This window comes from Pleurodeles waltl, chromosome 10 (assembly GCF_031143425.1).
Source record: "Pleurodeles waltl isolate 20211129_DDA chromosome 10, aPleWal1.hap1.20221129, whole genome shotgun sequence".
Taxonomy (NCBI): domain Eukaryota; kingdom Metazoa; phylum Chordata; class Amphibia; order Caudata; family Salamandridae; genus Pleurodeles; species Pleurodeles waltl.
The window spans coordinates 1045037205-1045056311 of NC_090449.1; the positions used below are offsets into that span (position 1 = coordinate 1045037205).

The 19107-nt window shown below is 47.6% G+C and overlaps 1 protein-coding gene across 2 annotated transcripts in view; it reads right to left on the reverse strand.

The window, feature by feature from the left end:
* Positions 1-19107, reverse strand: part of RARB (retinoic acid receptor beta) — a 292516-nt gene that overhangs the window by 201997 nt on the left and 71412 nt on the right. For both annotated transcript variants that reach the window (XM_069212031.1, XM_069212030.1), the window contains exon 2: positions 18622-18770. In XM_069212031.1, the coding sequence (XP_069068132.1) occupies positions 18622-18770 (149 nt within the window). The remainder of the gene's footprint in view (positions 1-18621; positions 18771-19107) is intronic.

Here is a 19107-nt window from a genome sequence, read left to right on the forward strand (position 1 = left end):
GCAGTTCCACCACAAGATGGTGGCTCTCTAGCTTCTCAGGGATCTTGAAGGTAGTTTGGGGGCAGCACTAGCTAATGTCAGGCAGTGGTTGCAGGTGGGGCCCATGGGCATTTATTTTTGGGGACTGGAACAGAAAAACAGTGACAAAGGAATGAAAAAGAACTTCCACGAGTGAGACAAAGGGGCAGAGAATGTTCAGTGGTGGATTAAAGAAGCATGACGTGGAATCAACAATAGACACCATTCATATACGGCACACCCGATATTCGGTAGTGTCTACCAGGGGCAACTAATCTGAGCTAATCTTTGAGCCCAGGCATTTAGTTTTTCAAACATTAAGCACTATGGGGGCAGGTAATGTTGGCGGCCGCATCTGTGCTGCCCAGTTCACTGTTCTTACCTTTGCTCTAAGCCCAGGACAAAAAAGTACAGGTTTTACAGCCTGTCCGTCTGCCTACACTGAACAAATGAAACAAAGAGTTCTCTTAAGAAACAAAATCATGAAGACAAAAACTATTGGCCTTGGTATTGCTTCTTTCATTCGAGGCGCTCCGCTAGGCACTAGGGCATTATGCTGTCTAGCTTGCCTTAGATGAACCATGCAAACATCTGTAAAAGTAACCTGCAAGTGAGGTTTTTAAATAGGCCTTTTCTCATCCTCATTTGTGCTAATGATGTCTATTTGACGACTCATGGCCATTCTCTGCCTGCTGGTAATGTACGTACTCCGAACCGTAAACGCAATCATCTTCCTATCGCTTGGGCTGTCCACAGACCAGGAAGCAGCCACGCGAGTCCAGGTTGACTGTTCCTCATTTTTGCTTATTTTTTAATGGTCCCCATCATCATCCGTTCAGGGACAAATTGAAGCATCTTGAACAGCGTCTACGCTGGCTGGCGCAGAGAGGGAGATTGCTCTCGCAGGAGGCCCAAAATGGAGGCCTTTTCCATTACAGACGATTCGTAGGAATAGGCAAATGTTATTGAACGCTTGGGGGTCTCCATGATTGCAGGTATCCCGCCATGCGACTGGGCTTTCGTTTCCTGTACGCAACATTTATTGTCGCTCATGCGTGAAAAATTGGGTTTGTTAATGTAGTAGACACATCCAGGGAGGGCGAAATATCACTTACCCATACCTGTGCCAGATGTTCAGAAGATCATATTCATAGAACAAAAACTGGTATTGTATAATGAATGGATACATACACTCTGCGTAAAGAGTGAAGTAAAGTGGTTTGGTGGGGGTGGGGAGCGGGGTCTACGGCTACGGGCCTTCCATAGACTCACCATCCAGTTGAAGGGCATCATATTGAGTCAACTTGCGCCCATATGAGGATTGTGCTGGCCACCAGACCATCGACTTCCAAAGTCACCATTTTGTCCCTATTTCATTAACTTTTAACAATGTGAATGAGCCAGCTTCCATTTAAATCTTGGTCAGGCTTATGAGCAGATGGAATTCCACAAACATCTGAACTGAACTCCAGAATTGGATGAATTTTCCCACATAGGGCTACATTCAACCGCTTTTGAGTTGGAATGATTCTTAGAAGCCCAAGGCAGACCCCAAAGACCTCAAGAACTTCCGGCCCATCTCCCTGCTCCTGTTCCCGGCAAAAGTGACAGAGAAGATTGTCAACAAACAGCTAACCCGCTACCTCGAAGACAACAACATCCTGGACCCTTCCCAATCCGGCTTTTGCAGCAACCACAGCACCGAGACCGCCCTCATCACCGCCACTGACGACATCAGGATCCTGATGGACAAAGGAGAAACAGCTGCCCTCATCCTCCTGGACCTATCAGCAGCCTATGACACAGTCTGCCACCGCACCCTATCAGCACGCCTCCATGACGCCGGAATTCAAGAGAAGGCCCTGGCCTGGACCACATCCTTCCTCTCTGGCAGAACCCAGAGCGTCCGGCTCCCACCCTTCCGCTCAAAAACCACCAAGATCATCTGCGGCGTCCCACAGGGATCCTCCCTCAGCCCGCTGCTGTTCAATATCTACATGGCACCGCTCGCCCACGTCACACGACAACATAACCTCAACATCATCTCATACGCCAACAACACCCAACTGATCATATCCCTCACCGAAGACCCCCACAGTGCCAAAGCCAACCTCCACAGAGGAATGAAGGCCGTAGCCGACTGGATGAAGGACAGCAGACTGAAGCAGAACTCAGACAAAACGGAGGTCCTCATTTTCGGACCCACCCCACCAGCCTGGGACGACTCTTGGTGGCCCACATCGCTAGGCACAGCCCCAGAACCCACAGACCATGCTCGCAACCTGGGGGTCATCATCAACTCCACCCTCTCCATGACCAGGCAAGTCAACGCCGTCTCCACGTCCTGCTTCAACACCCTCCGTATGCTCCGCAGGATCTTCAAATGGATTCCCCCTGACACGAGGAAAACCGTCACCCAGGCCCTCATCACCAGCAGACTCGACTACGGGAACGCCCTCTACTCAGGAACAACAACCAAGCTCCTGAGACGACTACAACGAATCCAGAACGCCTCGGCACGACTAATCCTCGACGTCCCCCGACGCAGCCACATCACACCCCACCTAAGAGGCCTGCACTGGCTCCCCGTTGACAAGAGGATCACCTTCAAACTCCTCACCCACGCACACAAAGCACTACACAACACCGGACCTACATACCTCAACAACCGACTCAGCTTCCACACCCCCACCCGAAGCCTCCGCTCAGCCAACCTCGCCCTCGCCACAATTCCCCGTATCCGGAAAACCACCACCGGCGGCAGATCATTCTCCTACCTCGGCGCCAAAACCTGGAACACTCTCCCCACCATCCTACGACAGACCCAGGACCTGCTGGCCTTCAGAAGACTTCTCAAGACCTGGCTCTTGGATCAGTAGCACCCCCCCGCCCAGCGCCTTGAGACCCTCACGGGTATGTTGCGCGCTTTAGAAATGCAGTGATTGATTAGAGAAACATGGCCTAGCTGACCCCCAAAGCAAGTTTGACTGGGAACCCAAAGCAGTTGTGGCAAATTTTGCCAGACCAGCCCCCCCCATGGGTGCCTAGCAAGCAAGCCTGACCACTATAATGGGGCTTGGGGGGATCACCCCCACCCTCAAGAAAATTAGGGAAAAAAATGGCCAAAACAGTGCATTCTAAAACACATTTTTCATTATATATTCAATTGCACTAGTTTTTAAAGCATAGTAAATGATGACCGTGCAGTGCACCAGGATACAGCAATCTTCATTGGGCTTCTTCAATGATTCCCTGACCATCACCCTCTAGCAGGGCCTCTCTTCCCTCCGTGGCCCCTCTCTCACATGTATTTCATTTGTTTTATAGTGCTTCTCCTACCAGCGTAAGGTGTTGAAGCACTTTACAGCACACCCACATACAGAGACAATGAATCATATGTGTGTAATTCAGTGGATAGAAAATGTTGACAAAAGTGACTACAAGGTTTAGGATTCACATGTCATCCACACTGGTAGGCATTTTTTTAAAGAGAACTTGGTCTGGGGAAGCACAAACTCAGCATTCAGAACGTAGCACAGTGGTTAGGGTTGACTTTACTAATAATTTATTCTGTCCAAATAAACACTTTTTAGCAAAATTACGATAATCAAAGACTGGGGGAAAACATAACTGCACCATGCAGTTTGCATGCAGCTCTTTAATGGCAGTTCATAGCTCACTGTGGTAGATTTCAATTGTAACTTTGAACTGCAAAGTAACAAAAGAACCTCTGTGACAAAAGCGGTAACTCACTGAGCTATGCACATAAAATACTGTTGTGTGATCTGCATAGTACACGTTCTTTGCAGCAGGCACGTTAACCCACTGCGCTACCCCAGATGAGTTAAAACTGCCACTAGACAAAACCCCGATCTTGCTTCAGCAGGTGCATTAATCACCTGAGTTATCTGGCACTTTTATTGTTGTCTGAAAATCTGTTGGGTATACAAGGTACTCTGCGGTGCTTTTAAAACTACTGCAAAACCAGCTGCCCAGTAACAAAAGTGCCCCTGCTTGCCCATCCTCCTGGGAAAGCGACTGATGCCCGGTAAGGCCAATGAGGCCTTGGCGAAAAATTGCCCCGTTGTCTGATACAGAATGCTTTCATGCCATCTAGGACTACAACCTGGTGCCGGAGGGTCATGAAGAATTTTAGCCAATCAGATTGACTGACTCACAGGCAATCAGATTTGCCTGAACAGAGGGGCCCATCGAACAGCGACCAATAAAATTGACTGAATATTCCTACATTTTCAGCCAGTCTGAGTGGCTGAATTGCAACAATCCAAAAAGGCTCTGCATTCAGGCCATAGTCCTAGGGTGACTATTCAGATATTCTAAGATCTAAGATAAGCCTTCCTGGATTGACTAAGTTCCTAGGTAAGAGTTCTCTAAAAATGTCTATCAAAATGCAAACAATACATCAACTTGCCAGGGATATTCTGTCCAACATCTTTGGTATCATAGACAGGCCCCAAGTGTCTCATAGACAGGTTTGAAGTGAAAAGATAGAAATGGCTCAATGCACATCTGTTGATTTACAAAAATCAGTTGCGCTCTCGGACTGTACAAACCAAGCGCAGGAGGAGGCCTGGGTCTTATGAAGGGAGACTGCACCTACTGGGCCACAATAACAGGCGAACCTGGACGCAGCAGTACGAGAAGGGCCAAGTCCAAATGTACAGAAAGTGACCAACAGAGGTAGAACTAAGTCCCATCCTAAACAGGCCCAGGCAGCAAAATGGAAATCATGACAGACAGCCTTCAAACCAAGAAGAGAATGAGGCAACGGAAGCAGCAAAACGGGAAAAGTAACTATTCAAGATACTGGACCAACAGAAAAGAAACAACAAATGAAGGGTGGACAAGTAACGTGGGAAAGTACAAGGAACTCGTATAGGAGTCTGGTAAAGACCACGAATACATAAAACAATTGGCGACGAGGAGGAGAACTATAGGGAAAAATAACATATTTCAAACAGTTGTAGAGCAATACAAGATAGAAGGACAGGTGATATAAACACCCTAACCCATCGAAAGCAGCAACAAAAGTAATACATCCCATGCAATAATTTAAAGAAATAACAAAAGCAAATGTATTAGATCATGTAGATGATGATAACGTCCGAAGATGAATGGGAGCAGCCTCTGGCAACTAAACCCGGATTTATGAAATTATTGCACAGACAAGTTTAGCTCTAATGCACAAACAGCCTTTTTAAAGAGTGCAGAGACAGATATTGCAAGAGACAACTTGAAAGTTTACTGATTAACATTTCCATCGAGGCGTACACTTGCACCCTGTTCCATCCTGAAACAGGGAGAAGCTTCCCTGTGCCAAGACAGGGTGGCACAGGGAAGTGAGCATCCATGAAATAGATGAGGTGTGAGGGGAGCCCCACAGATTGGAAACTGTCGCTACACAGATGAAAAGGCAGTCCCCAGCCTCATGTGTGCACTCTGTACAATTGTGCATCAGAGATGACTGCAGCGGTCGTGTTTACAAGTTCACCAGAGCTTTCCAGGAGTTTGTCTGTAAACCTGAGATGGACAACCTGGGAAACATTTGTGATTCCCAAAATGACCAGATCTACACCCATCCAAGGTCGTAAAACTAGGGGTACAGATTTAATGCTTTATCATAAACTTGGGCTCGTGTTAACAAAGGCTTTATTTGGCTTGTGCACAATGAAAAGCTTTAGTTTGAGCCACTAGGCCATTTAAAGTCAGCACCAGGGTCACCAGGGCATAACCAATTACTATGTCAAACCTGTCAGAGTCCAATCAAATGTTATATTACTGAAGTTACATTTAGTAAGAGAGGAGTCGTGTTAGTAAGGAGAAAGGTAACAGAATAATATTAATAATATTAACTTATGTTTGAAATAGTTCTATTATCCACAATGCACTGCGTCTAAGTACAGTAAGTGCCACCTGTTGCTATTACACAATGTAATGGTATTCTATAGAGCAACCTTGGAGAATTCAAACCTGTGGCCTGCAGCCATGACACAGGAGATGCCAGCAGGGAGTGATTAACTCTCTTAGATAGCTAGACTGGTATTAAATGAGGCTGGACCATAAATGAGAGAAGTAAAGTAGTCAGTAGTGCCTCGTTGACTCCTAAGCAAGGGTCCTCTCTGCAGTCACACAGACCAGGGTTTTGGGGGATGTGCTAGGCATCTCTCACTTTGGTACCTGCTCGGATTGGTACCTACTGGCACAGGCAAAGCAGAGGCTTGTAGGAGGTGGTAGCCTAGGAAAGGAGCATGGTCAAGACTGATTTACATATGGCTGGGTCCAAACTGAGGGGGCATGGTGAGCAAACAAATTGATGGATTAACCCCAGATCTGTGACTGGGGCGAATGTTTGAATGGTTCCGCATTCCGTACATCATTTGTGTTTCTTTGCTTTTGTTGCCATAAGTCCGCCAGGTATGCCCAGATGTGGGTCCGGGGCTCACTATGCCACTGGATACAAGCTAGCCTGGCTGATGAAGGGTGATACCCAGAAACCGGTCCCAGGATGCTTGTTTCCGGTCCAGGGAGGACCTGGTCTGGCAGTTCAGGCTGGACTGTTCCCATGGGGAGCAGGGTCAAGACTGATTTGCATATGGCTAGGTCCAAACGGGTGGCGTGGTGAGCAAAATAATTGCTAGATTAACCCCACATCTGTGACTGGGGGTGAATGTCTGATTGGTTCCGCATTCCATCCATCATTTGTGTTTCTTTGCTTTTGTTGCCATAGGAAAGGAGGGCTCAGGAAGGGAGCCACACACAAGACAAGAAGAGTGGAAAACAAGGCAATGTGGCATCACTGGCACCGATGCAGGCTGTGCCAAGCAGGGCAAGGCTACTGGGCATGCGGCCTAAACCAGTACCTGAGTAGCCTGTCCAACAACATTACCCTGCAAGAAGGCTCTGTGTATAGGGAGTGGGGTAAGGCTGCACCAAGCGCCCATGCTAACTGGTCCCTCATCACGCTGGACATGGCCATGCCCTGTGGGATTCAAAGAACAGGATCTTTGGTTGTAAACTATGGGCCCGATTTAGACCTTGGCAGACGAGTTACTCTGTCACAATGGTGACATATATCCCGTCCACCAACATATAAACCCCATAGGATATAATGGGATTTATACGTCGGCGCACGGGATATCTGTAAACTTTGTGACGGAGTAACTCGTCCACCAAGATCTAAATCGGGCCCTATGCTCTGTTCACTTGCCTCCTCCTTACAGCCACCTGGTCAAAGCCTTCATCCATGCACATATGTGCCAGGCATAGGTAGTGCCTACCCTGCCCACTCTCCTGCCCCATAGACCAGTGGACACAGGGCGGGACCTACAGCCGCCTCCTCTTCCCTTCTTCGGCCAGAGCAGGCACAGCGTTTGCACTTTCATGGAGTGTATTGGGCAGATACAAGCAACGTGTCAAATATTATTAGCCAACCAAGGGAGCTGGTTCGGGAGGTGGGGTTTCACTTCAGTCAATTGTGTCATTTTGAGCCTTTCACATCTGCTGTCCTGGACCACCTTACATGGGACTCAAAACAGAGCACCAAGCACCCCCCTTTGGCATGTGTTTTTCAGCTGGTGAGACAGAGCAATCCAGGGCTTACCATGGGAGGTGGTGTGAACTAGAAACTCAGGAGAGACAATGAAAGAACTCATTAATGCTGCTCCTTCGGCCAGTGTTATTCATTTAAAGGAAGTATAATGTATTCTAGACCCTGACGATTGCCAGGCAGAATATAACCACAGGCTTTGCACAATGAAGGGCCATTTACCGAGCGGTTTTGGAAAAGGGATTTCATAATTAATAAGCCATTTGCTTAGGGTTTTGCCACAGGTTACTACAATCAATAAACCACTGCCTTTCGGTTTCGACAACATTTTTTCATGTTCAATAGTGACTGCCTATTGGCTTCTTCAATTAGGTCTTGACAACCGATCTGCATTTGCCAAACAACTGACCACATCATTTGCAGATTTCACAAACAATGTTGGTTCTAATGCATATGGATGACAATGATACTGCCAGAGAATGTGCTGTATAACTTGCCTGTTTTGCTGCGTAGTTTAGAAAACCTTGGTACATATTTTCACCTCCAATCTGCCTAATAAAGTTCTGCTGAGTGGTTTGTGGGCTATCATTGCAATAAAATCCATTTTTCACAGGTAACCAAGACTTTTTTTTTTGCATATTTCATGGTTCCCTGTGAAATATGGGTTTTCATGCCACTGCATTTTGTTTAATAAAAGCAGGCAAACAAGTAACACATACATATATATATATTTTTCACTCGTTCCTATATGTCAAACGGCAGGAATAGGACAATCAAATTTCCACTTTATTGGCAACAAGCGCCTCCTCGCCCAACGTATTTCAGCGGTATTCTTGATCACGGTATGGAGCGGCAGTTTGACACACCATTTCATATACAAAGAACAATCGTGAAAGCAAAGGACCACTGTGAGCACATATTGTGAATGCCCACCGTCTCAGTGAGCGCCATTTTGGACCATGTTACACTCGCCATGGTCTAATTCATTCACATTCCTTTACGATTCCAGTGAGGTATATTTAAATTCAAATACAGTGCTGTATCTATACACGTTGATGGGCTTTGAAGATAATGATACAACAACAGTAAACATTACATCTCCTAATGTAATTGTAACACATTAAATTTTACAATACAATTTTACAATACACATTCAATTTAATAATACAATCTCTCTATCAGCTCGTCCCTCAAACTTACTCGGTGGTGCCCTATAGTGACGATCCCTATGTCCAACTCATCATCCTATAAAGGGGGTTCCAGAAATCTACTCATTGAGGAGTCCCACTCCACTGGCTGCCTCCCAATTCCATGTGTGACCCTCAGATGTTAGTGGGGACTCTTGCGATCTTGTTCAACGGTTGCAAGTTGGGTATGCATAGATCTTGTACCCTCATGAAGTGGCCATTCAGTAGATCAAAATACTAATAAGTCTCCCCAATTTTTATTGCCCTCCACCATGCGCTGTCGTACCCCAGTGGGCCCTGCGGTCTGCAGAATAGGACCCCAGGAAGAGTAATAGCTACTTGTAAGCTTCCTCAGAGCTGGAGCTTCTGTTTTTAGCTTGTGGATGCCAGGATTCCTTGTGGTTGGGCTGTGTTAGGTGCACTGAGGAGTAGAAATAAGAAGACTGACACTTTAATAGTTTTTCACTATAAACGCTTTGTTTACCATGTTTATTCTATGACATGGTTCATCACCTCAACATCTGAAATGGCATCACTGATGTCAACACCGCATGGCGGGGGTGTGAGTTATAGTTACTTTCGGGTACAAGTTATAGTTACTTGAATAAACTATATCTGGTGAATTTCAGTGGTTTTGTTTGTTTAAATGGCGTTTTAATTGACATTTTTATCTAACTATAAAATCCCTATATATACACACACACAATCATAAAAATATATACTGATTGAACACTAACACTATTTGGTAATATGGGTTCCCTATAACCTTTATCTCCATATTTCACACAGTGAGTATCTTCCCACAGTGTTTACATTTTGATCTTATTGGTCCTGGCAGTTGCAATGTTTATTTTTTTTAGTTTTAGGAATAAGACCGAGCCTGCAAGTAAGGAAGATTATATTTGCATGTGTTTGAGACCCATCGCCCATGGCATTGTGAAGGAAGTGTGATATTCCAGCACCTTCTCCAACTGCAAGGACAAGTCATGCGTCGAGACCTATATCGCGCATGACCCCGTCTTCTCGTCATTTCAAGACCCAGGCCCTTCCTCCCCATGCACAAGTGAAGAAGTCACAAAATCTACTGCTGCTTACCTAGCCAGTAGAAACTGCACCATTCGGAGGCTCAGACTCTTAGACATGACCGCCAACACCCTCCGCGAGAAGGTGCTATCATTTCTTGGAGAGGAAGGAACAGAAGCCCGGCTCGCATCAGGGCTGGCAGAACAGCAGGTCCATTGGTACAACCAGTCATGGAATGGGTCTATTGTAAGGCACTCAACTTACACACCGGCCCTTGTAAGAGACTGGCGGGTGATACGAGGGGTCTACACAGAACCGAAGACCCTACCTAGGCTCTAGAGCTGGAAGCTGGCAGTGGATGTCCCATGAGGTCAAGTTAATGTCCTCTGTGTGGTTCTTGTGGGCCAGTACCATATGACTAACGGTGATCTGAACGACTGGGAAGACCGGGCTCGATCAGGATTCCAACAGATTCTATGTGAGTAGAACAAATCATTTAGGCCCTCATTGTGTCATTGGCGGTAAAAACCACCTACGCCGCGGTGACGGCGCCAAAATACCATCACCGCCGCTACCATCCGTCTGCCATACTATGATCACTGCCGGACAGCAATCATACTGTTTAGCTACCACCAGCACCGCCACGCCAGTTAAACACCGCCAGCCGTATCATGACGTGTGATACAGCCTGGCGGTGTTCTCCTGGCGGTAGCAGCGCCCCTTCCCGTTCCCTGCCGGAAGACCACCTGGAAGAAGGTAAATTGGGCTTCCGACAGGGGAGGGGGGTGGGATGGGGGGTGTTGTGTGTGTGAGTGTGGTTGTGTGCATGAATGTGAGTGTGTGTGTGTGTGTGTGTGTGCTTGAATGCGTCTGTGTGCGCAGTGTTGTTTGCGTCGGTGTATGCATGTGTGAGAATGCGTGTAAGAATGGTAAAGTGAGTGCATGTATGCATGTCAGTGTGAATGTGTGTAAGAATGTGTTCGAGCAAGACTGGATGTATGCGTGTATGAATGCGTATATGCCAGTGTGAGTGAGTGGGTGTATGTGTGGTGCGTGTCTGTGTGAGTGATTGGGGGGGTGGGAGGATCGGAAGGGGGGAGTTTGGATGGAGGGAGGGATGGGGGCGTCAGGTGGGTGTGGAGGGGGATGGGGGAGCCGCCTACCGGTGACAGGGAAAGAATTCCAAAGAATTCTCAAAATGCTGCCAGCGGTACTATGCCAGCCGCTGGGCTGGAGATTGACATCTCCGGCCCAGCGGCTGCTACCACCATGGCGGTCTGAGTGGAGAAGTGGTGGGTTGGCTGCAGCCAACCCACCATTCTCATAATGTGGCGGTATGTACCGCCAGCCTATTGGCGGTACATACTGCCACATTATGAGACCGCCTGTTACCACTCACCGCCAGGGTCATAATGACCCCCCTTAGTCATTTACTTCTGGTACCAATTAAGTAATTAGAAAAGAAATGGTTCATAAATTTTAATTTGTACAAAAATGGATTATAATCAAAACGTTCGGCACAAATCTATATTTTGCTCATTTGCTGTCTATTAGAATAGGGGTTATGCCTGTTGATGCCCCGCCCTGTTCATTTTATTTCATATTTTCATCTTCCCTCCCTATGCCACTTCTTTTTTTCTCCCTACCTTGGCCATTTCCCCCTCCTACTAAGCTTTCTCCTTATTAGACCACTATGCTGTATTTTTGGTAGTAAATTAATCTGCCCCAGGTGTGTGGAGTGGATTATTGAGGGCAAAATGGGTGGATACCCACATATGTGTGAGTTTGTGGGCATTCATGCGTTTGCAAGACACAAAAACATCTTGGATTCATCATGGATAAAATCAGAGATGTAACCATGCCAGGGGCAGGACTAAATCAGTATTTAGCAGGGATTATGGAGAGTGATCACCTCTAATATTGGTGGAGGTGCAGGAAGAGAACAGAATAAAAAAATAGCAAGTACGCTTCGGAAAAAAGCAACAGATACATCTTTCCAGCAGTACTACTGGAAACTTTTGTAAGTTTTTAAAAAGTTGAAATGTAGCACTGATGAAGGGGTCAATCTACGAGACTAAGGGCCTGTTTACATATTGGGTGACGAGTTAGTCACAATAGTGACGGATATCCCGTCTGCCGAAATCTAAATCCCATTGGATATATAGGATTTAGATTTTGGTGGACGGGATATTCGTCAGCGTTGTGACGGATTAACTCGTCTGCCAAGATCTAAATCAGGCCCTAAATTCCAGGCTGATATTTTGTGAAAGAGGTTCTTTCTCTTCTAACAGAGATAGTTCCTCTTATACACTCGACACCAACTCCCGCACCTCCAGGAGTTCTTCATTTTCATTCTCTGTGCTTTGTTTCTTATTCGCCTAAACCTCTTCCTTTATTCTTCTGTATTCCCTCTCTGCTTTTTTTTTTCCTTTCTTCCGTTTTAGTTTCACAAAAATTATTTTTTCAAATCAAGAACTGCTTGTACCTCAAAAACGTTTTTGCTAAATTAGTGCAGCTCACAAGTCACTGTCAAAGGCAAATATAACATTGTTTGTTACATTCCTGAAAAAGAGCACAGGCATGGCATGAGATGACATCACTGAAGTAATATAAAATCCACAGTAAGCCTATGAGTATTAAAATAAGATTAAGTGAATAGAGGAGATAAAAAAGCTATTTTAGTTAACAACCATTTACTAAGACACTGTGATGTTACTCCTGGATTCAGCTATGATATCAGGCGTATTCATACATACAGTACATAACAAGCTGGGTGCTGCCATCACAAGCCTGGTGCTGCCATCACACACCCAGACACCATCTCTTGTGTCCAAATAAAGCCTCCACACTAGGTGACTGAGGATGAAAAGAGGTAGTGGAACTCGTTAATTGATGGCTTTTTCTGCAATTGGTGTGGTCCCGTTCCAAAATAAAGGGGGATGGGAGTGGGCTTGCGCCATATGATAAGTGTTAGAAAATGGGTCTCTAGTTGGCAGACGTATGCACCCTTCCAAGTAGGGACCAGAATCCTAGTCAGGATAAGTCTCAACACAACCTAAATTATTGTGTGCACACCCTCCGGTAGCTTGTCACAGAGCAGGCAGGCTTAACTTAGAAGGCAAGGTGTAAAGTATTTGTCTAATAGCTCATACAGTAACACAGTGAAAACACCTCAAAAAGTACTACACACCAGTTTAGGGAAATAGATAATATTTATCTGAATAAAATAAGACTAAAACAACAAAAAGCCAATGTACACAAGTCAAGATATTACTTTTTAAAGGTTTAGATGATTCTTAATCCATAAGAATCATTGGTTGTATCTTTTGAACACATGTATCTTGGATGCGTCAAAAATAATTAAGCAGAGGGCCGCAGAGGAGGTTATGCATTGGAAAATGAAACGATGCGTCGGTTTTTCTGGCACAGCGGATGTGATGTATTGATTCTTTCCTCGCGGGCAAGGTGATGCGTTGATTTCCGGGTGCACAGCTTTGGCTCCTTATTGCGGAGCTGGGATGTTTTGACTCCCAGGGATGATGCATGAAAAATCCAAAATGTGTTGGGAGGATGAAACCGGTGCTGCATAGACCCATTAGGCGATGCAGTGATTTTTCAGCTGCAAGACAGGTACTGCATCGAATTTTTCAGGCCTTGCGTTGATTTTTCAACGCAATGGATTTTCTCTCTCTAGTGAAGACTTTGATGGCCCCGAGACTTCTCAACAGGAGGCAAGCTTACTCCAAGCCCTTGGAGATCACTTGTGGGGGAAGGCAGCATCCTTCCAGCAGTGTGGGGGAGGAGCAGGCAGCAAGGTAAAACAAGCAGGAGAGCACTCCTTCCAGAAAAGCAGTCCAGAGGAGTCCTTTGGGGAGCATGGCAGTCGTTCTGACAGAGTCCAGTTGTAGGTCCAGAAGTGTCTGATTCGAGAGGATCACAAACCCAGTATATATACTCAAATGTGCCTTTGAAGTGGGGGAAACTTCAAAGAGTGGTTTTGAAGTGCACCAGTTCCCTTTTCAACCCAGTCCTCTCTGCCAGGAGATCTGGGGGGCTGTGGAGGGTTATCAGTCCTTTATGTGGGGTCAGGCCACTAGCCTTTGAAGTGTAAGTGAGAACCCATCCACTATCCCTGCCCAGGAAGACCCATCAGTATGCAGATGAATGCTGATGCAGCTGAGTGTCCCGTGTTTATGGCTGTCTGGGTGGAATGCACAAGGCGAGCTGTCAACCAGCACTGACCAGACGTGGATTGGAGAAAGGTTGCAAGGCACAGAGAGCTGTAAGTGCAGAGAAATTACTACTTTCTAACAGTGGCATTTCTAAAATAGTAAAGTTAAATCCAACTTCACCAATAAGTAGGATTTCTCACTGCCATTCCAACCATACCAAACATGACAATGCCACTCCTTTGAGATCAGAAATTACCACTTAAAAGTATATAAGGGAATTTTTAATGCTGAGCCACGACAGGAGCAGGCTTCATGATAGTGAAAAACAACTTTGGGTGTTTTTCACTACCAGGACATGTAAAACTTACAAGTACATGTCCTGCCTTTTACTTACCTAGCACCCTGCCCTGTTGGCCTACCCTAGGGATGACTTATATGTACAAAAGGGAAGTCTAAAGCTTGGCAGGAAGTTTTAAATGCCAAGTCAAAGTAGCAGTGAAGCTGCACACACAGGCCCTGCAATGGCAGGCCTGAGACATGGTTAAGAGGCTACTTAAGTGGGTGGCACAATCAGTGTTGCAGGGCCACTGTTAGCATTTAATTTACAGGCCCTGGGCATGTGTAGTGCATTTTACTAAGGAAATACAAGTAAATGAAATAGGTCAATTGGGTATGAGCCAATGTTACCATGTTTTAAGGAGAGATCCCATGCCCTTTAGCACTGGTTAGCAGTGGCAAGGTGCCCACAGTCCTAATATCAACAAACATTAGGTCAGAAAAAGAGGAGGCGGAAGGCATAAAGTTTGGGGTGACCCTTCAGAGAGGGCCATTTTCCAACAACAGAATAGGGCCAATCCTGGCTTACTCATTTCACCACAATGGTTGATTCTGGGCACATCACTTTGTGTACCGAACCATGTGTCCATCAAACACTGGTGGTGCTTAGCGACAAGCTATCTGTATATACAACTATGGGCCTGATGTTGAGTTCAGCGGATGGACCACTCCATCACAGACATGACTGATATCTTGTCTGCTGTATTACATGTGCATTATATCCAGTGGCACTTGTGATGAGGCGGACAGTATATCTGTTGTGTTTGTGATGGAGTATTCAGTCTGCCTCGCTATAAATCCAGCTCTAAGATTTCTGGCTTCGTGCCCGTTCTAGACCACCAGTGGATAGGAAACTCCGTCACAATTGTGACTGATATTCCGTACACGGTATTAAAAGTGCCATTGGATATAATGCACTTGAAATAAGGCAGACATGATGTGTCATGTTTGTGATGGATTATTCCATTTACTGAACTCTAAATCAGGCCCTATGTAAATAATCGGATAATTTGTTTTATATTTGCCATGTTATTTTCACTATTTAGCACCAGGTGTATCGTAGAGGTCGGTAATGTCAAGTTTGATGACCACCTTAGAGCACAAGTGGCCAGGTTTGCCAAAGATCAGGTAGAGTGTTGGTAAAGTAGTGTCTGCCGTAGCCTTGTGTGCACGCCCACTGCCCTATGATCCCAGGAGCTACATTTATGTGCAAAGCAGCTCCATGTGCTCAGGTGCATCCAGAGTACACCCAGCTACAGCCATGTTTGCTGCCCTGAGTGGATCCTGTGATATGATCAGGTGCAGCGTGTACACTCAGTGTAGCCTCATATGACCCGGCACAGCCACGAACAACCAATGTAGCCTCATATGACCAGGTACAGCCATGTAAATGTTAGTTCAGCCTCGTATGACCAGGTACAGCCATGTAAACGTTAGTTCAGCCTCGTATGACCAGGTACAGCCATGTAAATATTAGTTCGGCCTCATATGACCAGGTACAGCCATGTCAATTTTAGCTCAGTCTCATATGACCAGGTAGACATGTAAACGTTAGTTCAGCCTCGTATGACCAGGTACAGCCATGTAAACGTTAGTTCAGCCTCGTATGACCAGGTACAGCCATGTAAACGCTAGTTCAGCCTCGTATGACCAGGTACAGCCATGTAAATGTTAGTCCGGCTACATATGACCAGGTACAGCCACGTGTACCCTAGGTCCGCCTCACAGGACCAGGTACAGCCATGTAAATGCAGAAAATGAGTGGACAACCTTTTTGGCTTCTGGTAACAAGATGCGGAACACGTGTGTATTTCAGAACAGAGAACAGTTTGTAAAGTTTAGCGCCCGCCCGCCCCCCCCCCCCCCCCACCCCTTGCGCCCCCCCTCTCTTCGGCATCTTACCTGTGGCAGGTCGGTGCCTTCTGTTTTGCATATTCACAAGAGGTTATTTATTTACCCACTGCGCTGTCTGTTTCCAGGTGGGCGTCCACCTGTTTTTCCGATCTCTGTTGAATGTCACAGCCACGCCCCGGTGTGTCTTACATTCACTGACAACCCTCCAATGGGTTTACACTTAGCTGCACAGAGCTATCAATCCCTCTGATTAAGAGCGACCCCCACCACGCTCCCTCATTCTCTCTGCGTCCCTGTTTGTGCATTCGTGGGGTGCACGATGCATCAACATGTTGACGTTCTTTCAACCCTTGACTCCGTGTGCTGCGACCCCTGCTGAGAGTGCCACGGCCATGTAAAACCCGAAGAAGGCGCCACAGCCTTGCAACCTCTGCTAAGAGCGCCCTGCAACACCTGCTGAAACTACCACAGCCCTGCAAACCCTGGTGAGAGTGTCACAGCCCTGCAACCCCTGCTGAGAGTGTCACTGTCCTGAAACCCCTGGTGAGAGTGCCACGGCCCTGCAAACTCTGCTACGAGTTCCCTGCAAAACCTGCTGAAACTACCACAGCCCTGCAACCCCTGCTGAGAGTGCCACAGCCCTGGAATTCCTGCTGAGAGTGCCACTGCCCTGCAACCCCTGCTGAGAGTGCCCTGCAACACCTACTGAAACTACTGCCTCCCTGCAGCCCCTGCTGAGAGTACCAAAGCCATGTAAATCCCAAAGAAAGTGGCACAGCACTGCAACCTCTGCTGAGAGTGCCCTGCAACACCTACTGAAACTACTGCATCCCTGCAACCCCTGCTGAGTGTGCCACAGCCCTGGAACACCTACTGAGAGTGCCACTGCCCTGCAACCCCTGCCGAGAATGCCACAGTTGTGTAACCTCTGCTGAGAGTGCCTTGCAACACCGACTGAAACTACTGCATCCCAGCAACCCCTGTTGAGAGTGCCACAACCCTGGAAGCCCTGCTGAGAGTGCTACATCCCTGCAACCCCTTCTGAAAATACCACAGCCCTGTAACACATGCTGAGAGTGCCACAGCCCTGCTACCCCTGCTGGGAGTGCCACACCTATGTAAAACCCAAAGAAAGCGCCACAGCCCTGCAACCTCTGCTAAGAGTGCCCTGCAACACATGCTGAAACTACCACAGCCCTGCAACCCCTTCTGAGAGTGCCACAGGACTGGAACTCCTGCTGAGAGCGCCACTGCCCTGCAACCTCTGCTGAAAGTGCCACTACCCTGCAACCCTTGCTGAGAATGCCACGGCCATATCAAACTCAAAGTAAGTGGCACAGCCCTTCAACCTCTGCTGAGACTGCCCTGCACTACCTGTTGAAACTACTGCCTCCCTGCAGCCCCTGCTGAGAGTGCCACAGCCATGTAAATCCCAAAGAAAGTGGCACAGCCCTGCAACCTCCGCTAAGAGTGCCCTGCAACACCTATTGAAATGTCTTCATCCCTGTAATCCCTGCTGAGAGTGCCACAGCACTGGAAGCCCTGCTGAAAGTGCCACAGCCCTGCAACACCTGCTGAGAATGCCACAGCCCTGGAACCCCTGCTGGATGTGCCACAGACGTGCAACCCCTGCTAAGTATGCCACAGCCCTGCAGCCTCTGCTGAGTGTGCCCTGCAACACCTGCTCTAACTACCACCGTTCTGCAACCCCTGCTGAGAATGCCCTGAAACACCTGCTGGGAGTGACACCATCTTGCATACTCTGCTGAGCATGGAAAAGCTGTGCAGCCCCTGCAACTCCTGCTGAGAGTGCCACAGCCCTGGAACCCCTGCTGAGTGTGCCACAGACCTGCAACCCCTGCTGAGAATGCCTCAGCCCTGGAACCCCTGCTGAGTGTGCCACAACCCTGGAACCCCTGCTGAGTGTGCCACAACCCTGGAACCACTGCTGCGAATGCCCTAAATCACCTGCTGGGAGTGACACCGTGTTGCATCCTCCGCTGAGCATGGAACAGCGGTGCAGCCCCTGCAGAGAGTGCCACAGCCCTGCAACCCCTGCTGAGAGTGCCACAGCCCTGGAACCCCTGCCGAGAATGCCACAGCCCTGGAACCCCTGCTGAGAATGCCCTGAATCACCTGCTGGGAGTGACACCGTGTTGCATCCTCCGCTGAGCATGGAACAGCCGTGGAACCCCTGCTGAGAATGCCACAGCCCTTCAACCCCTGCTAAGAGTGCCACAGCCCTGGAACCCCTGCTGAGAATGCCCTGAATCACCTGCTGGGATTGACACCGTCTTGCATCCTCCGCTGAGCATGGAACAGCCGTGCACCCCCTGCCGAGAGTGCCCTGCAGTCCCAGCTGAGTGCCACAGCCCTGAGACCTCTTCTAACAAAGACCAAGCGTGTCCCTGTGCACTCTACAGCGAAGTGAAGGTCTGGACAGAGCCATCGCGCCCCCGCTCACCTTGCATCCTTCGCAGGCGCTGACCCCATAGTGGTACCCCGACGACTTGTCCTGGCACACGAAGCACGGCTTGTAAACCCTCGGGGGCGGCAGCGGCGACGGGGGGCTCGGAACCAGCTCCTCAGAACTCGTGCTCTGGGTTTCGATCGCTAGCAAGAAAAAAAAAACCGACACGTTAGACAGATGCTCCCCCTGGGCCAGAGCCCACACACACGTATCACAGTTTTGGGATGTTTGCATAAAAGAAAGCAGTTTGGAAAATAATGCGATTTAACATTCTCAGCCCTGTGCAAGGTTTGCTTTAAACTAATCTGATCTGTTCTCCTTCCTGTTTAAACCAATCGTGCATCTGTGCACTAGCGAATCCGTCGTTCTCGCATCATTCGTGTGTTTAAAGAGGGTCCGCGTGTGACGTATTCTTGATCAATTCTCCTGGAAGGATCTATTGCCGGGATCTTAACTTTGTATTTGGTATGAGATGGCTAG